The 22,028-nt window shown below is 40.7% G+C and overlaps 1 protein-coding gene across 4 annotated transcripts in view; it reads left to right on the top strand.

Annotated features, from left to right (window-relative positions):
* Positions 1-5,479: 5,479 nt before the first annotated feature.
* TMPO (thymopoietin) overlaps positions 5,480-22,028 on the top strand; it is a 35,786-nt gene continuing 19,237 nt past the window's right edge. Inside the window, exons 1-3 of one of the 4 annotated variants that reach the window (XM_066357098.1) lie at positions 5,480-6,170; positions 17,400-17,526; positions 21,595-21,753. In XM_066357098.1, the coding sequence (XP_066213195.1) occupies positions 5,892-6,170; positions 17,400-17,526; positions 21,595-21,753 (565 nt within the window). In that variant the 5' untranslated portion in view covers positions 5,480-5,891. The remainder of the gene's footprint in view (positions 6,171-17,399; positions 17,527-21,594; positions 21,754-22,028) is intronic. The other 3 variants (XM_066357105.1, XM_066357114.1, XM_066357118.1) reach the window with 3 other exon arrangements.

The following is a 22,028-nucleotide window of genomic DNA, read 5'->3' as shown; positions in this document are numbered from 1 at the left end:
AAAATTTAAAAAAAAAAAGGAAAACAGAGGCAGTTATCCAAGTGATTTAGAAAAAACATTTTTTTGGAAGTTTACTGAAAAAGTAATTATGGCGCTGGCCGGTTGGCTCAGTGGTGGAGCGTCGGCCTGGCGTGCAGGGGTCCCGGGTTCAATTCCCGGCCAGGGCACACAGGAGAAGCGCCCATCTACTTCTCCACCCCTCCCCCTCTCCTTCCTCTCTGTCTCTCTCTTCCCCTCCCGCACCTGAGGCTCCATTGGAGCAGAGATGGCCTGGGGGCTGGGGATGACTACTTGGCCTCTGCCCCAGGCGCTAGAGTGGCTCTGGTCACGACAGTGCAACGCCCCGGAGGGGTAGAGCATCACCCCCTGGTAGGCAGAGCGTGGCCCCTGGTGGGCGTGCCGGGTGGATCCCGGTCGGGCGCATGCGGGAGTCTGTCTGACTGTCTCTCCCCATTTCTAGCTTCAGAAAAATGCCAAAAAAAAGCCCCTGGCCGGTTGGCTCAGCGGTAGAGCGTTGGCCTGGCGTGCGGGGGGACTCGGGTTCGATTCCCGGCCAGGGCACACAGGAGATTCTCCACCCCTCCCCCTCTCCTTCCTCTCTGTCTCTCTCTTCCCCTTCTGCAGTCGAGGCTCCATTGGAGCAAAGATGGCCCAGGGGCTGAGGATGGCTCTTGTGGCCTCTGCCTCAGGCGCTAGAATGGCTCTGGATGCAACAGAGCGATGCCCCAAAGGGGCAGAGCATCGCCCCCTGGTGGGCATGCTGGGTGGATCCCGGTCGGGCGCATGCGGGAGTCTGTCTGACTGCCTCCCCATTTCCAGCTTCGGAAAGGAAAAAAAAAGTAATCACATCAACATTTTTTTAAGCTGTGGCTTCACAGGTGGCTTTGTGACTCCAGCCAAGAAATATCTTTCCACTATCTTCAAGGTTTTATATAATTTTTTAAATGTTATATTGAATGAATGTAACACAAAATAAAATGCCAATCTTCTTATTTTTTTTATTCAGCAATTTCATAGATGACTGAAAGAATCAAATTCTTAAGAAAGAAGGATGAGATCCTGAGTATAAGTGGTGGAATTCACTGTGATAGAATAGCGATTTTTAACCTTTTTCATCTCATGCACACATAAACTAATTGCTAACATTCTGCAGTACACACCCCAAAAATCTATTTTTTGACAATCTGACAGAACAGGTATAATTTTAATTCATTCACACTGGATGGCTATTGTTGTGTAGGCTGCTGCCATTTCTTTTCTGGCTGTTATTATTATTGTTTTGATAATCTAAGGGAAAATAAGTCAGTGTTCTTGTTTAAATACTCAGGCTGGACCCTGGCTGGTTTGTTTAGTGGTAGAGCATTGGTCTGGCGTGTGGAAGTCCCAGGTTCTATTTCCGGCCAGAGCACTCAGGAGAAGCGCCCATCTGCTTCCCTTCCCCTCTGTTTCTCTCTCTTTCTTCCCCTCCTGCAGCCAAGGCTCCATTACAGCAAAGTTGACCCAGGCGCTGAGGATGGCTCCATGGCATCCGCCTTAGGGGCTACGAATAGCTCCAGTTGCAACAGAGCAACGCTCCAGATGGGCAGAGCATTGCCCCTAGTGGGCATGCCTGGTGTCTGTCTCTCTGCCTCCCTGCTTCTCACTTCAGAAAAATACAAATTAAAAAAAAAAAAAAAAAAAAAAAAAAAATATATATATATATATATATATATATATATATATATGGCTGCATGTCTTAAAAATTCTTGCAGCACACAGGTTGAAAATCACTGTGATAGAGGGAAACCTCTTCCATTAAAACAAGAAAGATGCAAGAGAAAATGAGTGCAGATTTGACCATTTGAAAGTGAAGCATTTCCCACAGATGGTTTCTATTTTCTCAAGTATGAGGCAAGCTCACCAGTTGAAAATGGGGGTGGGGGTGGGGGGAGGGATGTGAGTGATTTGCAAAGAGAAATGAAGGTGTGAATGGTTAACCCAGATGAGTAACTTTTCCAGCCAGTGTTGAGGGCCCCTAAGAGATCTGATATCATAAATTAAAACCAGTCGGCTTTATTGTATGATTTTTCTTCAGTAATATTTGCTACTTGTTGCAAACAATGAGGAAGTTTGTTCCAGCAGGGTTCAGGCCAAGCAGGGTTAATGTTCTTCCAAGTAAGAAAGATACAGACACTGGGATAAGAGAATTGAAACAATTTGTAAAAGACTTACTACAAAATCAAACGGGCGCTGGCCAAATAGTTAGCTTGGTTAATGCATCATTCTAAAGTGCAGAAGTTGCTGGTTGGATCCCTGGTCAGGACACTTACAGGAACAGACTGCTGTTCCTGTGTCTCTCTCTCCATTCCTCTCTTGCTAAAGTTAAGTAAACAATCAATCAGGGAATCTAAGTCAGGTGAGTTGGAAATGATGCTATGATGGCAGAAGCAAGATAATAGATTATTTTTTAAAGTGATGGTATTCATAGATTGGAGGTTTAATTTAGGTCAATGAGAGTACAATGAATGAACCAAGAGAAAAAGGACAGTGCTTGACAACTGGGATAGTTGAAACTGAGATTTCAAAGGTGAAACAGTAATTGATAACAAAGTTCTGATTCTTTCCCCTGGAGGGAATAGATGTGATGGATAGAGGGATAAGTTGTTGGAGATGAAGAGGTCCAACATCTAAGAGGCTAAGTGTTGGTGTTGTATGGGTTATCTGTAAGAATGTTGAATTCACACAGAATGGAGGTAAGAAGGATGGTGAGGAAAACCAAAGCAAGGAGCAACTATCTATACTTTCTGAGGGAGACTGGCCAGGAGGTTGGTAAATGATAGCAGTAAAGATGGTAGAGGATGACTTAGTCAGATAATATGAAGTTCAAACGTTCCTGAAGGAGGAAAGAGAAGAAATAGTTTGGAAGTAGTAATCAGAAACAAAGAGGCCACTCAAACTATTGATCCAAACTCTTGGCCTTAAGGTACACAGAGTAGGAGAAAAAATAGCCTCTACTTTGGAGCTCTACTGCAGAGTCAAAAGCAAAAATTAACTTCATCACTAAAAATAGTGGTGATAGGGATATATCTGGATGCATCTAGGATGATAACAAGTCTTTCTCTGATAACTCATGAGTTTGTGGATAATGTAGTAAGGCAATCTATTTTTTTTTAAAATATTTATTTTTTTAAGACTATTCATTTCAGAGAGAAGAGAAGGAGAGAAAGAAAGAGAGAGAAGGGGGGAGGGGCAGGAAGCATCAACTCCTATATTTGCCTTGACCTGGCAAGCCCAGGGTTTCAAACCAGCAACCTTAGAGTTCTAGGTCCATACTTAGGCAATTTATTTCATAGTTTATGACGTCAACCATGTCTCCTGAGAAATGTAGAATCTGCAAGTAACCTCCTGTTGATAGTGTCCCCTGAAAAGAAAAGGAGAGATAGTCAATGAAAGGGAATGAAAATGATGTTTTGCTCAGGGAACATTTATTTCAGGCATCCAGAATGCAGTTCTTTGTGAGTTATCTTTAATGTTGGCCTATAGTCCATAGTATTGTGTCTATTAAGACAACTTTCAGATGCAACAGGGTTTTTTTTGTTGTTGTTTTGCTTGTGGTAAAAGTAAGATGAATATTGCCTCTAAAGATTACTTTGCCTGGAAAATTTCTGGTGCAAAGGCTTTGTGAAAAAAGCAAGAGTTCCAGTGTAGTATCCCTGGGTGATTCTGTCAGGTGGCTTTGTGACTCCAGCATTGTACTCTACTCCCATTAAATTAAGGTAGAACATTATCCTTGAGTGTCAGTAATGCCACTTCCTCTGAGGATCCACTTCAGGACCTACCTGCCCAGGTATCCTCAGTCCACAAGAGCCGGGAGACCCAGTGAGATCAAATCTAGCCCTGGAAACTCTGACCCTTTTCAGTTACAGTAGTAAAACCTACCACTTAAAAACTATTAGGATAGTTAAGCTGGAGCCAAACTCTTGTAACTATGGAGGTAACAATTTAGCAGGATAACTTGCAGAGTTTATGCTCAGGACCTTGTTACTCTGCCCTTTATAATTTAAGACTATACTGGAAGAAGTAACTGAACTGTGGCAGGCAAAATGCAGGTTGGGACCATCCCACCTGCATTAACTATACTTATGGGGTCACTCACACTGCCAAAGTGTGGTCCTTTGCCACTCAGCTCAATCCTCTGAAGGTAAATATACTTGCCTATGTGTTCAGCGAAGTCTGCTAATTAAAATACAATTATTAATTTGTATTACTGAGGTAAATACTATCAATTAAATGTATATAAATACTGAGGCTTTTATAAAAGAATTAAAATATTAAATTGCTTCTAGGAAAGCAACACATCATTAAAAAAACTTCTTTAAAAAGGAAAAAAACCCAAAACATCTCCATTTGAACAAAATAAAAATGGCTTAATTCACAGGAAAGATTTTTAGTGAAGTCGTTTGTTTTAAATTTACTCGAACTTAAACAACCATGCAGAAAACAGATAAACGTTTAAAAATCATTTTTAAGCAGCGTATAAAGTAGGTAGATCAGAATCTGGGGAAATGATTAAGACATCCTAAAACCCAAGGTCAGCTTCTTTCCTTTCTTGGAAGAAAGCCTTGTGAAACATAAATTCGTAAGACATACAAATAGATATTTGCCATCTGCGGTAGTTTTCTGAAAGACATTAATTGTAGCAAATTTCTGAGGCCCTACCAGAATTTAATTTGAATCAGCAATGTGGGTTTGATTAGGGTTCCTGGCTTTATTATATAGGTCACGGGGATTCTTGACTAAAATCCAGTATGTACCTACCTCAGTTGACTTAAGTTGCCCATTAAAGCGTTAAATGTTTGCTTCTATTTTGTTGTATTATTAAACATTAGGTTTGATTAAGTGATGAGAATATACAGATGGAAGGATCTAACTCAGAGATAGCTCTCAACAAAAAAGCAGTTGAGTCCCAATTGTTAAAGGTAATCATTTAGAAATGCCCAAGGATCTTTATGGTAAGAAGCATACGGGATTATTTGACTATACGATTTTGTCACAAATTCAAGGGCAGTTGAAGTGCCCAGCAGTCGAGGTCTGGCTTTTCCTGAATTTCGGGAACAAAAGAATCGTTTGCAAGCTGAGATGTGAAGGCGTTTGTTTTAAGTTTACTCGAAAAGTAAATCAAATCAAAGACGATGAGCGTCTGCAAACACGCCTCGCTTCTTTTCCTTCCTTTCAAGGCTAGAGGTTGGGTAGGAAAGGCTGCGGCTGCTCCTCGGTAAGATTAAAAGGCCCAACCGGGTCCTCACAGCGGGTTGGCGACCGACCCCGGGGAGGAGGGCTTCTTCCTTAGCACGGTGGGGGAGAGGAAGCCGCGCACAAACGCAGCGCAACTCGTCCCCTTATCAGTATCTAAGGGGAAGGGTGGAGAAAGGGAAACAGAAACGGGCCGGGAGCCGGAGCTCCCGCCCGAGCTGCTTTTAAACTGCGTTTCTACAACCTCTCGCAGGGCGCCGCGGCTAATGGAACCCGCGCGAGGCGTCGGGCCAATCAGCGCCGCGCTTTCTCCGGCCGCCGGCCAATGGCGGCGCGCGTTCTTGGGGCGTGGGCGAAGCGGTCTGCTCTCCTTGGCTGTAGTGTGTGGGCTGGGGTTGGGGCGGGCTCCTGTCTGGGCTCCACTTGGCCCGTAGTTCTGCTCTAGGGGCTTTTGTGTCCGGCCTTTGCTTTGCTTTGTGTGTGCGAGGGTGGGTTTTTTTTTTGTTGTTGTTGTTCTCCTTTGCTCGGCGAGCTACTCCCGTTGCGAGCAGTGAGGCTCGGAGGCGGCAGCGCCCCCCACCCCCCACCCCGGGCGAGGAGCGAGCGCGCCGGCGTGAGCGCGGGTGTGACGGCTGCGGGGAAGGGGATTCGCCGCCGAGATGCCGGAGTTCCTGGAAGACCCCTCGGTCTTGACGAAGGAGAAGTTGAAGAGTGAGTTGGTGGCCAACAACGTGACGCTCCCGGCTGGGGAGCAGCGCAAAGACGTGTATGTGCAGCTCTACCTGCAGCACCTCACGGCGCGCAACCGGCCGTCGCTCGCCGGCGGCGCCAACAGCAAGGGGCCCCCGGACTTCTCCAGCGACGAGGAGCGCGAGCCCACCCCGGTCCTCGGCTCCGGGGCCGCCGCCGCGGGCCGCAGCCGAGCCTCCGTCGGCCGGGTAAGGACTCCTGGCACCAGCCACAAAGGCGGCCGTTTGGCCGTTGCCGCTCCCCGCGCGCTCGCGGGCCTCCCTCCTTGGCGCCCCCTCGAGCCTCTTAGGCGGCGGGGCTGGACGCCGGCCCTCCGCCGCGGGCTTGCAGGCCGTGGGAGGGGAGGGCGCTGGAGGGAGAGTCGCGAAGTTGGGGCCGCAGGGCTTGCGTCTCGGCCGAGTGTGTCCGGGGGACGCGAAGTTAGCGTGCGCTGCGAGGGTGCGCGCGGGCGGCGCGCGCGGGCGGCTCGGTGTGCCCCGGTGTGCCCGCACCGCGGGCCGCGGACCGGCGTAGTCGGACCGGGACTTGGTGCCCTTTGGGGATCGCCGCGGAGGGGTCAGTCCGACACTGCTCCCGGTTACGATAGAGCGTTTTCCCGCTTTCTCCGCTGCAGTGACTAGTAACCGAGTCTCAGAGCGCTCCCTGGAGGGCAATTTGTACATACTAATTTCTAACCAAAATTTGAAATAAATTCCCGCCCTTTTTTTTTTTTTTTTTTTCTTTTTTAATCTGGAGGGCTTTTTGAACCGTTCCTGTTTTTCTTGTTTGTGTTACTCTTTTTTAGCAACAGGCCATCTTTGGGCGGCAGAGCGTTACTCTAAATTAAAATGAACATTTAAAAATACATCATTAAGGGGTTGTAGACGCTCAAACATTTGAAAATTCTGGTTAGGTTTTTGGATATTTTTTCTTCGTCTTGATAAATTTTGCATGAAGAAAGTAAGGACTTCGGAATCAGGAAAAATGCTTATTTCGTGACATTCTGATATGTCATCACAGCTTGAAATATCTGATCCCAGTTAAATCTCAGATCGTCTCTGGATATTTTGTTTGAGAATTATATTTCTTGGTTACTGGATTTGTGTACGTTGTTTTGCTGGTATGAACCTGTCTTAGTTGCCAGACTTCAAATACTAACAATGTAGTTAAAAGTAGTGATTGGTTGAAGGAACGACACTTTGGAATACTTGGAATATGGAGTTTGAAGTTGTTACTACCAAATACGAGTATAACCCAAAAGTACTTTCAAAGTTATGTTGTTTAATTTTACTTAAAGAATTTTTTTAAATTTATTGATTGATTTTTAGAGACATAGAAACTTTTATTTGTTCCACTTATTTATACATTCATTGGTTCATTTTGTTGTTTTTGTATTTTTCTGAAGTGAGAAGCGGGGAGGCAGACAGACTCCCACATGCGCCCTACGGGGATCCACCTGGCATGCCCGCTGTGGGGCAATGCTCTGCCCATCTGGGGCGTTGCTCCGCTGCAACCAGAGCCATTCTAGCTCCTGAGGCAGAGGCCACAGAGCCATCCTCAGTGCCGGGGCCAACTTTGCTCCAGTGGAGCCTCGGCTGCGGGAGGGGAAGAGAGAGACAGAGAGGAAGGAGAGGGGGAGGGGTGGAGAAGCAGATGGGTGCTTCTCCTGTGTGCCCTGGCCGGGAATCGAACCCGGGACTCCTGCACGCCAGGCCAACGCTCCACCACTGAGCCAACCGACCAGGGCTGGTTCATTCTTGTATGTGCCCTTACCTGAGAACTAACCTAAAACCTTGGCATGTTAGATGACACTAACCAACTGAGCAACTCAGCCAGGGCTATGTTGTTTTACTTGAGTTTTGTTTTTTTAAGTTGTTTTGAGAGAGAGAAACAACGTGTTATTCCACCTATTTATGCATTCATGGTTGTTTCTCGTATGTGCCCTGACCTGGGACCAAACTCTCAGCCTGATGAAGCTCTCTAAGTGACCTGCCTGGCCAGGGCTATTTAACTTTAGTTCTTAAAAATATGTATCTCATGTGCTTTCTGAACTACTCAGATACAAATGAAAGAAAGATGTAATAGATACGTGTACATTTAATTGAAAATCTTACCTATGCTTTAGAGAATAGAAAATCTTTTATCTGACTGACTGGTGGTGACAGTGGATAGTGCATCTACCTGGAACGCTGAGGTCCTAGGTTGAAAATCTCAAGGCTGCTGGCTTGAGCAAGGGGTCACTGGCTCTGCTGGACCCCCCTCCCCCAATCAAGGCAATGTGAGAAACAATCAGGGAACAACTGAAGTGCTGCAAATACTGAGTTGATGCTTCTCAGCCCTTTCCCTTCCTGTCTTTCTCTCTTGCTCACTCGCTCCATCCCTAAAAAAAAAAAAAAAGAGAAATCTTAAGTCAATGCCTTGCAAAGCATAGTACCAAGTAAATGTTTGTTCAGCAAATAAAAGACCAGCCATACCTGATTTGTTTCTGATGTTTTGTTTTTGTACATTTAAAGAACGACTTGATTTGTCCATAGTAAACAGAAATTTACTTTTAAAGTAAAGCTATTCACTTATCTGTTTTTCCTCAGCTCCTCTAAAAAAGTAATGCTCACACTCTTTCAGTAAATATTTGGCTGAAAATAAAATACTGTTCATTTAAATTAGCACACTTTAAACTTGTTTTAAATTTATTAATTTTAGAGAGGAGAGAAACATTGATTTGTTGTTCCACTTATTGATTGATTGATTCTTAGTTGTGCCCTGATGGGGGATGGAACCCACAACCTTGGCATTTCAGGATGATGCTCTATCGACTGAGCTACATGGCCAGGGCTAAATAAACACACTTTTTAAAAAAATAACTGGTCTTCTATAGAGGCCTATCTTGATCTGTGTAAGCATATTATTCTTTAGCCATGAAAGTATTTGGTTGTATGTCTGTGTGTGTCTGTGTGTGTGTTTTATTATTGATTTTAGCCAGAGAGGAAAGGAGAGAGAGAGGCAGGCAGACAGAACATCAATCTATTCCTTCTGTGCCCTGACCAGGGATTAAACTGTCAACCTCTGTGCTTCAATCCGATGCTGTAACCAACTGAGCTATCCGGCCAAGGCTAGTTGTATGTTTTATAATGGGTTTGGTTCTTATTTTGATGATGATTCATTTTCTACAGAAATAATCATCTTGGTTTTGATGTTTTTCCTTAAGCTAGTTTTTAAAAGAGAGTATGCTCCAATCTACCTTGGGTTCTTAGGGTTGTAAGAATACTGGATGTAAAAAAATTTAATTTCAGTTCAGTTAATCAATTTTGTTTACTTTTTGGGTTTCTTTTTGGGGTTTTTTGAAAGCAAGGAACAGGAGCTGCTTTTATATGTGCCCTGACCAGGGAATCTAACTGGCATCCTCCATGCTCCAGGACAAGGCTCTATCTAGCCAACCTAGCTATCTGGCAAGGCTTTTTTTTTTTTTTTTTTTCCCCTATAGAGATGGAGGTAAAGAGAGGAGCATTCACTTGTTGTTCTACTTAGCTGTGCGTTCGTTAGCTGCTTCCCCTGTGTGCCCTTGCCAGGGATCATACCATAACCTTGTTGCTTCAGGAGGATGCTCTTAACTGCTGAGCTGTCTAGGGCCCAATTAGTTGATTTTTTTTTAGTTCTTATTATATCCTTTTATATATCCTGGAGATGAATTTCTGCAGACCTTTCCCACACCATAATTTAATTTTTAGATTGGGGGGGTATCATGGTATCAAAATTGGTCGAGTTTGTTATTTTCTCAATTGAACAAGTTTCCCATATTGTCCAAGTTGTTCAGTACTATGTAAAGAAACTCTGGGTGAAAGAAATTAACATTGCCTGACCTGTGGTGGCGCAGTGGATAAAGCGTCGACCTGGAAATGCTGAGGTCACCGGTTCGAAACCCTGGGCTTGCCTGGTCAAGGCACATATGGGAGTTGATGCTTCCAGCTCCTCCTCCTCTCTCTCTGTCCTTTCTCTCTCTCCCTCTCCTCTCTAAAATGAATAAATAAAATAAAAAAAAATAAAAAAAATTAACATTGTAAGAGAACCTACTATGTCCAGGGATATGCTAAATAAGCCCTTTACAAAACACTTAATGCTTTCGTTCATGTAGAAAAAACTGTTCCACAGCCATAGGTTTAGGACCTCTACTTGAGTATTTAAAACTCAAAAATTGCATACTGTTGGCTAGGGTTGATAGTGTGAACAACTTGAAGTTAATAGTGGTAGTTGGTCAGTAGTATCATTATCTGTTTTAAAGTACATTAAAAGTGAGTTATAAATTAACTTAGGAGTCTGATAGACTGTTTATCAGGCATGAGGTTAATATATTGAATATGCAGGAAAAGGACCTTAGGACATTTATTATAATATTTTTCTCTATAAACATTCTTTCTATGTATACATTTTATATCCCAGTCATTGTTAGCCCTATGTATAGTAACAATATAGACTTATATTTCCTTTTTTTATCTTTAATTTATTGAGTTTAGTGAGAGAAGAAGGGAGAGACGGGAACATCAGTCTTCCTGTATGTGCCCCAACTGGAGATCGAACCGGCAACCTTTGTGCTTTGGGACAATGCTTTAAGCAACTGAGCTATTTGGCCAGGGCTAGACTCACAATTCTTTTTTTGTGACAGAGACAGAGAGAGGGACAGACAGACACGAAGGGAGAGAGATGAGAAGCTTCAATTCTTCATTGCGGCACCTTAGTTGTTCATTGATTGCTTTCTCATGTGCCTTGACCGAGGGTCTACAGCAAACCTAGTGACCCCTTGCTCAAACCATCGACCTTGGACTCAAGCTGGCGACCTCGGGGTTTCGAACCTGGGTCCTCCACATCCCAGTCCAATGCTCTATCTATTGTGCCACCTGGCCACCAGTAGGTCAGGCTAGACTCACAATTTTTTTTCCCCTGATTATTATTATTATTTTAACATTCATTTTAGAGAGTGGAGAGAGAGAAAGAGAGAAGGGGGGAGGAGCAGGAAGCATTAACTCCCATATATGCGTTGATTAGGCAAGCCCAGGGTTTTTTGAACTGGCTATTTCAGTGTTCTAGGTCAGTATTTTATGCACTGTGCCACCACAGGTCAGACTAGACTCACAATTCTTTTTTTTTTTTTTTTTTTTTTTTTTGTATTTTTCTTAAGTTGGAAACTGGGAGGCAGTCAGACGGGCTCCTACATGCGCCCAGCGGGGATCCACCTGGCATGCCCACCAGGGGGCGATGCTCTGTTGCAACCAGAGCCATTCTAGCGCCTGAGGTGAAGCCACGGAGCCATCCTCAGCGCCCGGGCCAACTTTGCTCCAATGGAGCCTTGGCTGTGGGAGGGGAAGAGAGAGACAGAGAAGAAGGAAAGGGGGAGGGGTGGAGAAGCAGATGGGCCCTGGCTGGGAATCGAACCCAGGACTCCTGCATGCCAGGCCGACGCTCTACCACTGAGCCAACCGGCCAGGGCCTAGACTCCCAATTCTTAAATATTTGCAATCTAGGAGAAAGCCAAGTTATATTGTAGAGTTGCAGAAAAGGCAGATTTTTAGGTGGTGAATTTTTAACATGTTAAAACAAGCATTAATGTGGATTTGACCAAAGACATAGCATATACTGTCTATTTAAACATGGGTTTGTGAGGAATATTTTTAATTAAAGGAGAAATAGTTTTCAGTCATAGCCATGATCTCTTAGATTTATTTGATGTAATAGCATAAAAATGTTTTGCATGCACAAATATGGTTTTTAGGGGTTTTTTTTCTAAGTTTTTTATTTTATGCATCTAGCTAGTATCAGATTTTTTTTTTTTTACGATTTTATTCATTTGCCTGACCTGTGGTGGTGCAGTGGATAAAGCGTCGACCTGGAATGTTGAGGTTGCTGGTTCAAAACCCTGGCCTTGCCCGGTCAAGGCACATATGGGAGTTGAAGCTTCCTGCTCCTCCCCCCCTTCTTTCTCTCTCTCTCTCTCTCTCCCCTCTAAAATGAATGAATAAATAAATGAAAATAATTAAAAAAAAAAGATTTTATTCATTTTAGAGGGGAGAGAGAGAAGGGGGAGGAGCAGGAAGCATCAACTCACCATCTGTGCCTTGACCAAGCAAGCCCAGGGTTTCGAACTAGCGACTTCAGCGTTCCAGGTCAACACTTGATCTACTGCACCACCACAGGTTAGGTGGTAATACCAGTATATTTAGGTGTTGAGATTATCTAGATTAATAAACATTTACATAGCTGATGATCTGCCTTTTCCCTCTAAGGTGCAAAGAAAGCAGTGTAAGCTATTTCAAATCCAGTGAAACGTAACATTCTTGACTGATCTGATCTGGTGGGTTATGAATTCTTATCAGGAAATATTTGAAGACATGGAACAAAAAGAAAAAGTATGCTAACGATGGTAAATGTTAATTAAACCATAAATTGGCCATCATACTCTACACTGAGGTGTTAAGTGTGTAGGTTTCTGAATCAGGATTATAAATTTAAATTCCAGGTCAGCCACTTATTTAGATGACCTTTAATAATGAGCATTATCTATTAGATATTCAATTCTCATTTGGAAAATAGGAATCATCTAATAGCTACTTAGGTTGAGGCTTACAATAGGTTGTTTTGTGAAAGGGTCTAATGCTCAGCATTTGTATTATTTATTACATGTAATTTCTAAACATTTTTGTGTTTATTTTATGCCAGAACAATACAATGTTACCATAGTATATTTTTTTCAGAATTGAGTGAAGTAAGTCTGAAAGTGATATGTGCATCAAGTCTGTTGATACCTTACTGTACAGCATAATGTGTAGATTGCCTGTGTGTTACCCATGACACCTGCACTTCAGTTTTCTCTCTTGTAAAATGGGGCAGTTAGGCTTTTTAGGATTCATTAATTTAATACATATAAGATACTTAAAATACAACTTGGTACATAAGTAACTCACTAAAATTTATAACAATAATTATTATTATACTTAAGCATCTTTGATAATGGTAGAGATTTAAAAATGATATACAACTGTTGGATTTTAAAGTTAAAAAAAGATATTAGAATCTGACCTATGTTGGCACAGTGTATAAAGAAAGCATTGACCTGGAATGCTCAGGTTGCTGGTTCAAATCCAGAGCTTGCCTGGTCAAGGCACAAACTACTACGAGTTGACGCTTCTTGCTCCTCCCCACATTTTCTCTTTTCTCTCTCAAAAATCAGTAAGTTAAATAAAAAAAAAAAAGATATTCGAGATTGGATTGTCTGGTAGTTGGGAAGAAATGAGAGGATAATGCCTGGCACATAGTAAGTACTGAGTATTTTTGATTGAATGAAACTAAGGGATTAAATGATTTCCTTAAAAGGAACAAAGCTTTCTATAGGTAGGAATCAGTACAATGCTTCCTTCCTCATTGAAACTGCTGGCTTGATAATTATATGTATGCCATGCTACCTATCTCCCAATTTTTATTATTAAATTTTATATTTCATAAAATGGCATTACTTTTCTGGAATTTTTCTCCCTGCAAATTAAAAACCAAGCAGCCTGTTAACCCCAACTCTATTTAACTTAACCTTATTTTTACTTTATTGACCTTTTATATTTCTTTGTATAGCTGTAGTTTTTTGTTTTAAGAAAATATAAAGGAGTTGGTTTCCTGTTTTAATTTGCTAAGCCTTTTGTTATTTCTTAATAAGAAATGGATTTTTTTTTTAAATGAGTGACTTTTTCCTCCCCAGATGGTATGTTCTTCATTCATTGATCAGAACATCTATCAGGTGCCTGTTCCTGTGTCAGGCACTGTTGTTATTTTAGATGCTTGAGATATGAATGGAAGTATGATAAGGCCGCTGCTTCCTGCTACCTTATTAAATGCTGCATCCAAAATTACCTGAGACACTTGTTAAAATACAGATTCTCAGCCCAAGATTAGGATTCAGACTAGGGTAAAACTTTTTATAATTTTTATTTATTATTATTATTTTTTTTTATTATTATTATTTTTTTTACAGAGACAGAGAGGGATAGACAAGGACAGACAGACAGGAACAGAGAGATGAGAAGCATCAATCATCAGTTTTTCATTGCGACACCTTAGTTGTTCATTGATTGCCTTCTCATATGTGCCTTGACCACGGGCCTTCAGCAGACCGAGTAACCCCTTGCTCAAGCCAGCAACCTTGGGTCCAAGCTGGTGAGCTTTTGCTCAAACCAGATGAGCCCGCGCTCAAGCTGGCGACCTCGGGGTCTCGAACCTGGGTCCTCTGCATCCCAGTTTGACGCTCTATCCACTGCGCCACCGCCTGGTCAGGCGGGTAAAACTTTTTAAAGGTAACTTTTCCAAAATTTGAGGTTTGGTAACAAACCAGCCTTAGGGACTATTGCTCAGTTTACCATCTGGAGAAGATAAAACATTTATACAAAAAAACTAATAAAAAGTAGGTTGAATATGGTGGCTTAAAAAGAAAGATTTCTTGAAAACCTTAAGCTATTACAAGTTGAAATTCCTGGATGTTTTATTAATAGTAGAGTTTGAACATCTATGGTGGTAGGGATTATCTATAAATAATATATACCTGATTGGTTTTCTTTAAAGTATTTATATTATACAATGCAGTTTTTCTCTACAGCCTGTCTATACATTTTGGAAAATCCAAGTATACTGCTCACAAAAATTAGGAGGTATTTTATTGCTTCATATTCATTTTGAAATACCCCTGATTTTTGTAAGCATTATATATCACTAACGTGGGATTAGGTCTCTGATTTAAAAGTCTTTTCTCTGAAGAATTCAAGGCTTTGCCTGACCAGGAGGTGGCGCAGTGGATGGAGTGTTGGACTGGGATGCCGAGGACCCAGGTTCGAGACCCCAGGGTTGCCAGTTTGAGCGCAGGCTCATCTGGTTTGAGCAAAGCTCACCAGTTTGGACCCAAGGTCGCTGGCTCAAGCAAGGGGTTACTCGGTCTGCTGAAGGCCCATGGTCAAGGCACATATGAGAGAGCAATCAATGAACAACTAAGGTGTCACAATGAAAAACTGATGATTGATGCTTCTCATCTCTCTCCGTTCCTGTCTGTCTGTCCCTACCTATCCCTCTCTCTGATACTCTCTGTCTCTGTAAAAAAAAAAATTCAAGGCTTTGCTAACTCTTAGACTCTAGGCAAACTGTAGGTTGCTTCAAGATTTGAGCCTGATGATCCCAGTAAGTGCAGTCTATACAGGGATGTGCAGAGGAAGTTTACAGTTGTAAAACAAGTAAATAATACAGTAATTAAAAATACAAGAATAAACTTTGCATACTCAAAATTTTAACCTACTTTTGCCCACCCGTTTATGAAAGTCTTCTTAAAGTACCCTCACTAACTTAGCCAGATTTTTATTGAGGGTTTTTTCTTAAATTATCTAGTTCTTATTAGCAGCTATCTTTAAAAATAATGTCTTATAATCTTATGAAGTATTTAAATTTTTGTTTGGTTAAAAAACATTCTAATTTATGGCCAAATATTTTGATATTTTCCCCTCTCAGCAACATTGGAAAATAAGCAATTCATACAACTCTGTGATTTTTGCCCTTTGGCATAAAATATTTCTAGTATTTACTACTATGCCTTAAATAATAATTTGGGCCTAAATTGACTTTGATATTTGTGGCCATTACTTAAACAGCCATTTTTGTTTGGTGCTCTGATGCTTTCTAGGATTACTAAAGCATCTGTAGGGCTGTTTGCCACAACCTTGAAAAATCATACTTTTGCTCCCTTCTCAACTGTTTTCTTTGGAAGTTTAAGTAGTTTTTCCAGTAGATACTGCCATTTCTTAAATTAGTTTAAAAACTTTTGTAATTTCTCTCAAAGCTTGTTCCATGTTCTTTCAACTACAGCTCAATGTCCCCCCCTTATCCGCACTTTTAGTTACCTTGGGTCAACCAGTCTGAAAATATTAAGTAAAAAATTCCAGAAATAAAGAATTTATACTTAAGTTTTAAATTATGTGCTGTTTTGACTCGCGTGACAGAATCTTGGCATCGTCCAGCTTTGTCCCACCCAGGACATGAATCACTCCTTTATACAAACTCTATGTGTAATATACTAAGATATTTTGAGCCCTGGCCAGATACCTTAGTTGGTTAGACTCTAACCAACTTGTTCCAATACACTAAGGTTGTGGGTTTGATCCTAGGTCAGGGCACATTGAAGACTCAACCAATAATGCATAAATAAGTCAAATTGATGTTTCTCCATCCCTTCCTCTCTCTAAAAATTAATAAATTTAAAAATATTTTTAAAAGGATGTTTTGAGAGACCACATTCATATACTTTGTTGTAGTATATTAAAATTGTTCTTTTCTTAGTTATTAACCTCCTACTGTGACTAATTTATAAATTAAACTAACATAGATATATATGTATAGGAAAAACATGGTATATATAGGATCCAGTACTATATGCAGTTCAGGCATCCTCTGTAGGTCTTGGAACATATCCTCCCCTTGAATAAGGATGGACTACTATATTCTTAGTGAAGTGGTCATATAGAACTAGATATAATAACAAAGCTGTGTCAACAGTGATATGTCTGACTTCCTTCATAGGTCAAAAACTGGCTACTAAAGTCACTATATTACAACAAGAATATTCATTTGGATTTGTAAATTCTGATGTGCTTGTTTAAAGGAAATGTATCTCTATGGTAAAGTCAAGTTCCTAGATTAATTTGAACTTTTAAATATTATTGAAAGAGGCTAGTAGTAAATTGTATTTACAGTTATCTAGATGAAAATATTTAAATCCAGCCTATTTGCTCATTTGAATTTTTTATGCCATCACCTCCTCTTTAGACAAGTTAGCCAAAACTGACTATTTTAACAATAACAGCTTTCAAATTTGAGGTACCATATTTCTCCCATATATAAGAGGCATCTTAATTTTGGGGCCCAATTTGGAAAAAAAAAAAGTATTACATAAAGTTATTGAATTCAAGTTTTATTCCTTATAAAATTCACACAATTCCTCATCACTGTCAAAACTCCCCATCCATTAGCTTGTCCTCATCTGTGTCTGATGACAAATCACTGTCTTCAACAATAAGGACAAAAACAAGTGCGAGAAAACAAGACAAGCAAGTAAAAAAAAACAAACAAACCTACAACCACTGTATAAGACGTGCCCAGTTTTTAGACCCCAAATTTTTCGAGAAATGGTGCCTCTTATACATGGGAAAATACGGTATTTGGTTGGTTGTTAGGTTTGTGTAATTATAACCAAATTTAGGAAATATCTCCAAACAGTGGGTTACTTTTAGTTTAGTCAAATTGCCAAAATTTACTCTGGTTATAAATCAACTTGAAGGTGAATTTTTATGTTTATTGTATATAGTGTTATTTATATAGTAAATGAAACATTCTTAATTCATGTGAAAATGATAGTTGGACTTTGTTTACAGAAAGCCACAAAGAAAACTGATAAACCCAGACTAGAGGATAAAGATGACTTAGATGTGACAGAGCTCACTAATGAAGATCTTCTGGATCAGCTTGTGAAATATGGGGTGAATCCTGGCCCTATTGTGGGTAAGTTGAATATCTTTTCTAAGAAGCAGTATCCCAAATTGTTTTTCACTCTTATCTAGCAATTAAGTTTGGGTAGTCTCTCATTAATCATTTATATGACCAGACTATAGTTCCTTAAGTTGTTGAGATTGTTTGAGATAATGCTCATATTATACTACCTGTTGAGATGCATGGGTTTTATATGTCAGCTGAGGAAAGAAAATCTGAGGTAGTATGGCTGACCAAATATATTTAAATTAGTAACTTAATTTTTTTAAGTGATAGGAGGGGAGATACATAGTGAGACAGGCTCCCGCATGTGCCCCCGACTGGGATCTACTCAGCAACCCTTATCTGGGGCCCACGCTCTAATCAATTGAGCTTAGTTTTAACACCTGAGGCTGACACTCTGGGACCAGCTGAGCCATCCTCAGCGCAGGGGGCCAACGCTCAAACCAATGGAGCCACTGGCTGCAGAAAGGAGAGGGAGAGGGGGAGAGAAGATGGTGGCTTCTACTCTGTGCCCTGACCAGAAATTGAACCCAGGATGTCCATATGCCAGGCAATTCTCTAGCCCCTGAGCCAACTGGCCAGGGCTAGTAATTTAATTTTTTGTATTTTATTTATTTATTTACTTATTTTGAGAGGAAGGGAGGCAGAGACAGACTCTGGCATACGCCTCAACCAGGATCCACCCTGCATGCCCGCTAGGGCGCGATGCTCTGCCTATCTGGGGCCCTTTCTCTGTTTCAGCCGGAGTCATTTTTTAGTGCCTGAGGTGGAGGCCATGGAGCCATCCCTGGACACCCAGGGCCAACTTGCTCCAATGGCTGCAGGAGGGGAGGAGAAGAGAGACAGAGAGAGAAGCAAGAGGGGTAGAGGTGGAGAAGCAGATGGTCACTTCTCCTGTGTGCCCTCACTGGGAATTGAATCCGAGACATCCACACACTGGGCTGACGCTCTACCACTGAGCCAACCTGCTAGGACCTGTTTTATTCTTAATGGGAGAAAAAAACAATATTTGCACATGGTAGAATCATAAAATGATGCACCAGATCAGAGAAGTTCCTAAAAGTACCTTTTTAAAAGTGTTGGAATTCAAGGCTGATACCTTGAAGAACAAACTAAAAAGAGAAAAACTTGGTACTAAATACACTGGATTTCCATCATTTGGTTACTTTTGGTGATTTTGCATGGCTGATTATGATTTAATTTTGAAGGTTCTTGGCAATAAATAACCTCAAGATGAGGACGATCTGAATATTTTGATCTAAGTTGTATAAAAGTTTGAACACTGGAGATTTGTGGGTTTATTTTGTCCTATAGGTGTAGTTGCAAACAAGGATTCAGCATGTGTCTTTTGATAACTGCTTCTGAATAGATGGTATTTGCTGATCGATGTTATTACCAGCAGACATTTGATACCTTTTTTTTTTTAAACACAGAGACAGAGAGTCAGAGAGAGGAATAGATAGGGACAGACAGGATAGGCAGGAATGGAGAGAGATGAGAAGCACCAATCATTAGTTTTTCGTTGAGACACCTTAGTTCTGGTGTCCCCAAACTACGGCCCCCTGAGGCCATTTATCCGGCCCCCGCCGCACTTCAGAAAGGGGCACCTCTTTCATTGGTGGTCAGTGAGAGGAGCACTGTATGTGGCAGCCCTCCAATGGTCTGAGGGACAGTGAACTGGCCCCCTGTGTAAAAAATTTTGGGACCCCTGTGAGTTCATTGATTGATTTCTCTTATGTGCCTTGACCCTGGGGCTACAGCAGACCAAGTAACCCCTTGCTCAAGCCAGCGACCTTGGGTCTAAGTTGATGAGCCTGCGCTCAAGCTGGCGACCTCGGGGTCTTTTTTTTTTTTTTTTTTTAATTTTTTTTAATTTATTCATTTTTTTAGAGAGAGAGGGAGAGAGAGAGAGACAGAGAGAGAGAAGGGGGAGGAGCTAGAAGCATCAACTCCCATATGTGCCTTGACCATGCAAGCCCAGGGTTTCGAACCGGCGACCTCAGCATTTCCAGGTTGACGCTTTATCCACTGCACCACCACAGGTCAGGCCCGACCTCGGGGTCTTGAACCTGGGTCCTCCGCATCCCAGTTCGACGCTCTATCCACTGCGCCACCACCTGGTCAGGCTAATACCTTTTTTTAATTTAAATTTTATGTAAAATTCCAAAAAGGAGATATTGAAAAGTGTATTATCAACATACATTAAGTTACATATTGGTATGCCAGCTGTTCATTTTATTCCCCATCTATTTAGAGGTATAATTGACAAAATTGTATATATTTAAGGTGTGCTACTTGATGTTTTGGTAAACATAAACAATATGAAATGATTACCATAATCTAACATATTACATAGTTTTGTGTGGTGAGAGCTCTTAAGTTCTACATTCTTAGCAAATTCAAGTATATACTACAGTATCATTAACTGTGACCCACATTACACATTAGATTTCCAGAACTTACTCATCTTGCAGAACTGAAATTTTATACCCACTGACCAACATCTCCCCATATCCCCTCAATAATAATAGCTGCTTTATTATTGTTTTATTTATCTTATAGAAATCAACAGAAGACATAAATATATAACTAGTGTAAAACAAAATAAAAGCTGTTTAGGGCTTTTAAATTGTCATTGACATTGAAATGTGTTAAGAATTTGTTTATATTCAATTTTACTTTGCCATCTAATCATTACATAATTTGTTATGTCTTTTCTGAAATAAAAGGCCATTTTAACTGCAAAGTATTTATATTTAAATGTGTTTAATGCCTTAAATTTATACAACATTATGCATTAGATTTCTAGAACTTACTCCTTTTGCATAACTGAAATTCTATATCTTAACACATGTCAAACATATTTTAAAAATCTAAGTTATAAGCTTTTCCTATAACTGGATAGCTATTTATAAGTGTATTAATCTATTGTTATGGAGGTATTTTGTTTGTTTTGGGGGGGGTTGTTTGTTTTTGAGACAGGAAGGGAGAGAGATCAGAAGCATCAATTCTTCATTGCAGCACCTAAGTTATTCATAATTGCTTTCTCATATGTGCCTTGACCAGGGGGCTCCAGCTGAACCAGTGACCATGGGGTTGTATCTATGAACCTGTGCTCAAGCTGGCGACCTTGAGTTTCGAACCTGGGTCCTCAGCATCTCAGGCTGACACTCTATCCACTGTGCCACTGCCTGGTCAGACTCTTGTGGCTATTTATTTATCCTTAACTTTTTTACTGGTTGGTTTTAGAGCAAAAGAGAAACATCGATTTGTTGTTCCACTTATTTATGCATTCATTGGTTGATTTTGTATGTGTCTCAACTAGGGATCAAACTCACAACCTTGGAGTATTGGGACAATGCTCTAACCAACTGAGCTACCCAGCCAGGACCTAGTTATGGGGTTTTAATCATAGTAATTTAGAGGAGTACAATCTATCAATAAGTTTTTCTACAAAGGCAAGTACTATTATATGTACTGGAAAAAATACACAAAGTTCAAAACTTTTCAGTCAAAAATACTCAGTTGTGAGACATGACTTGGTGTGGTGAACACACACTACAAAATATCGTGATGTTTTATAGGATTATACCCCTGAAACCTGTATAATTAACCAGCATGACCCCCAATAAATTCATTTAACATAAAATAGTTGTACATGGCTCTTAGTAAAGCCTGTATCAATCTACTGTGTATTTCATGAGAGATATTGTTTTAATAATATATTAAAATGACCATAACAACATCTTTTTATAAAAGAATTTATTATATAGTATTTAAGATTTTATTTATTCATTTTAGAGAGGGGAGGGGATGAAAGAGAGAGAAGCGGGGAGGAGCAGGAAACATCAACTCCTATGTGCCTTGACCAGGCAAGTCCAGTTTGGCTACTTCAGTGTTCCAAGTCCATGCTTTATCCACTGCGCCACCACAGGCCAGTCCATTGTATAGTATTTTTAAGCACTTAAATTTAGAAAGGAAAGTTAAAGTAACATTTTAATGTTGCTAAAGATAATATCAGAGCTGGATCTTCAGTAAGGTAATACAAATACTAATGCTAGTTCTGCCTTAAAATAGGAACTACCAGGAAGCTGTATGAGAAAAAGCTGTTGAAACTGAGGGAACAAGGAACAGAGTCAAGATCTTCTACTCCTTTGCCAACAATTTCTTCTTCAGCAGAAAATGCAAGGCAGAATGGAAGTAATGACTCCGACAGATACAGTGACAATGAGGAAGGTAAAATTTTAAATGATGTGCATCAAATATATGTGATCTTTTTCAGACTCATAAGATACAGTAACCATGAAGAAAAATTTAAAATATTACCAAGACATGTAATTTTTGTTCATATCATTAATTTTCCAAGAAATTTATGTTAAATAGCTTTTTTGAAAACTATGAAATAGAAAAGTACAAATGTCTCATTTCACATGACCTAAAATTACCAAAATACTTGTCTTTTTTGGCTTCAGATTTTATTTTTCTAAGAGAATTATAAAGACAAAATTCCT

Source organism: Saccopteryx leptura, chromosome 1 (assembly GCF_036850995.1).
Source record: "Saccopteryx leptura isolate mSacLep1 chromosome 1, mSacLep1_pri_phased_curated, whole genome shotgun sequence".
Lineage (NCBI taxonomy): Eukaryota > Metazoa > Chordata > Mammalia > Chiroptera > Emballonuridae > Saccopteryx > Saccopteryx leptura.
The sequence above is the reverse complement of the archived record's forward strand: the minus strand, read 5'-3'. Positions and strand labels throughout refer to the sequence as shown.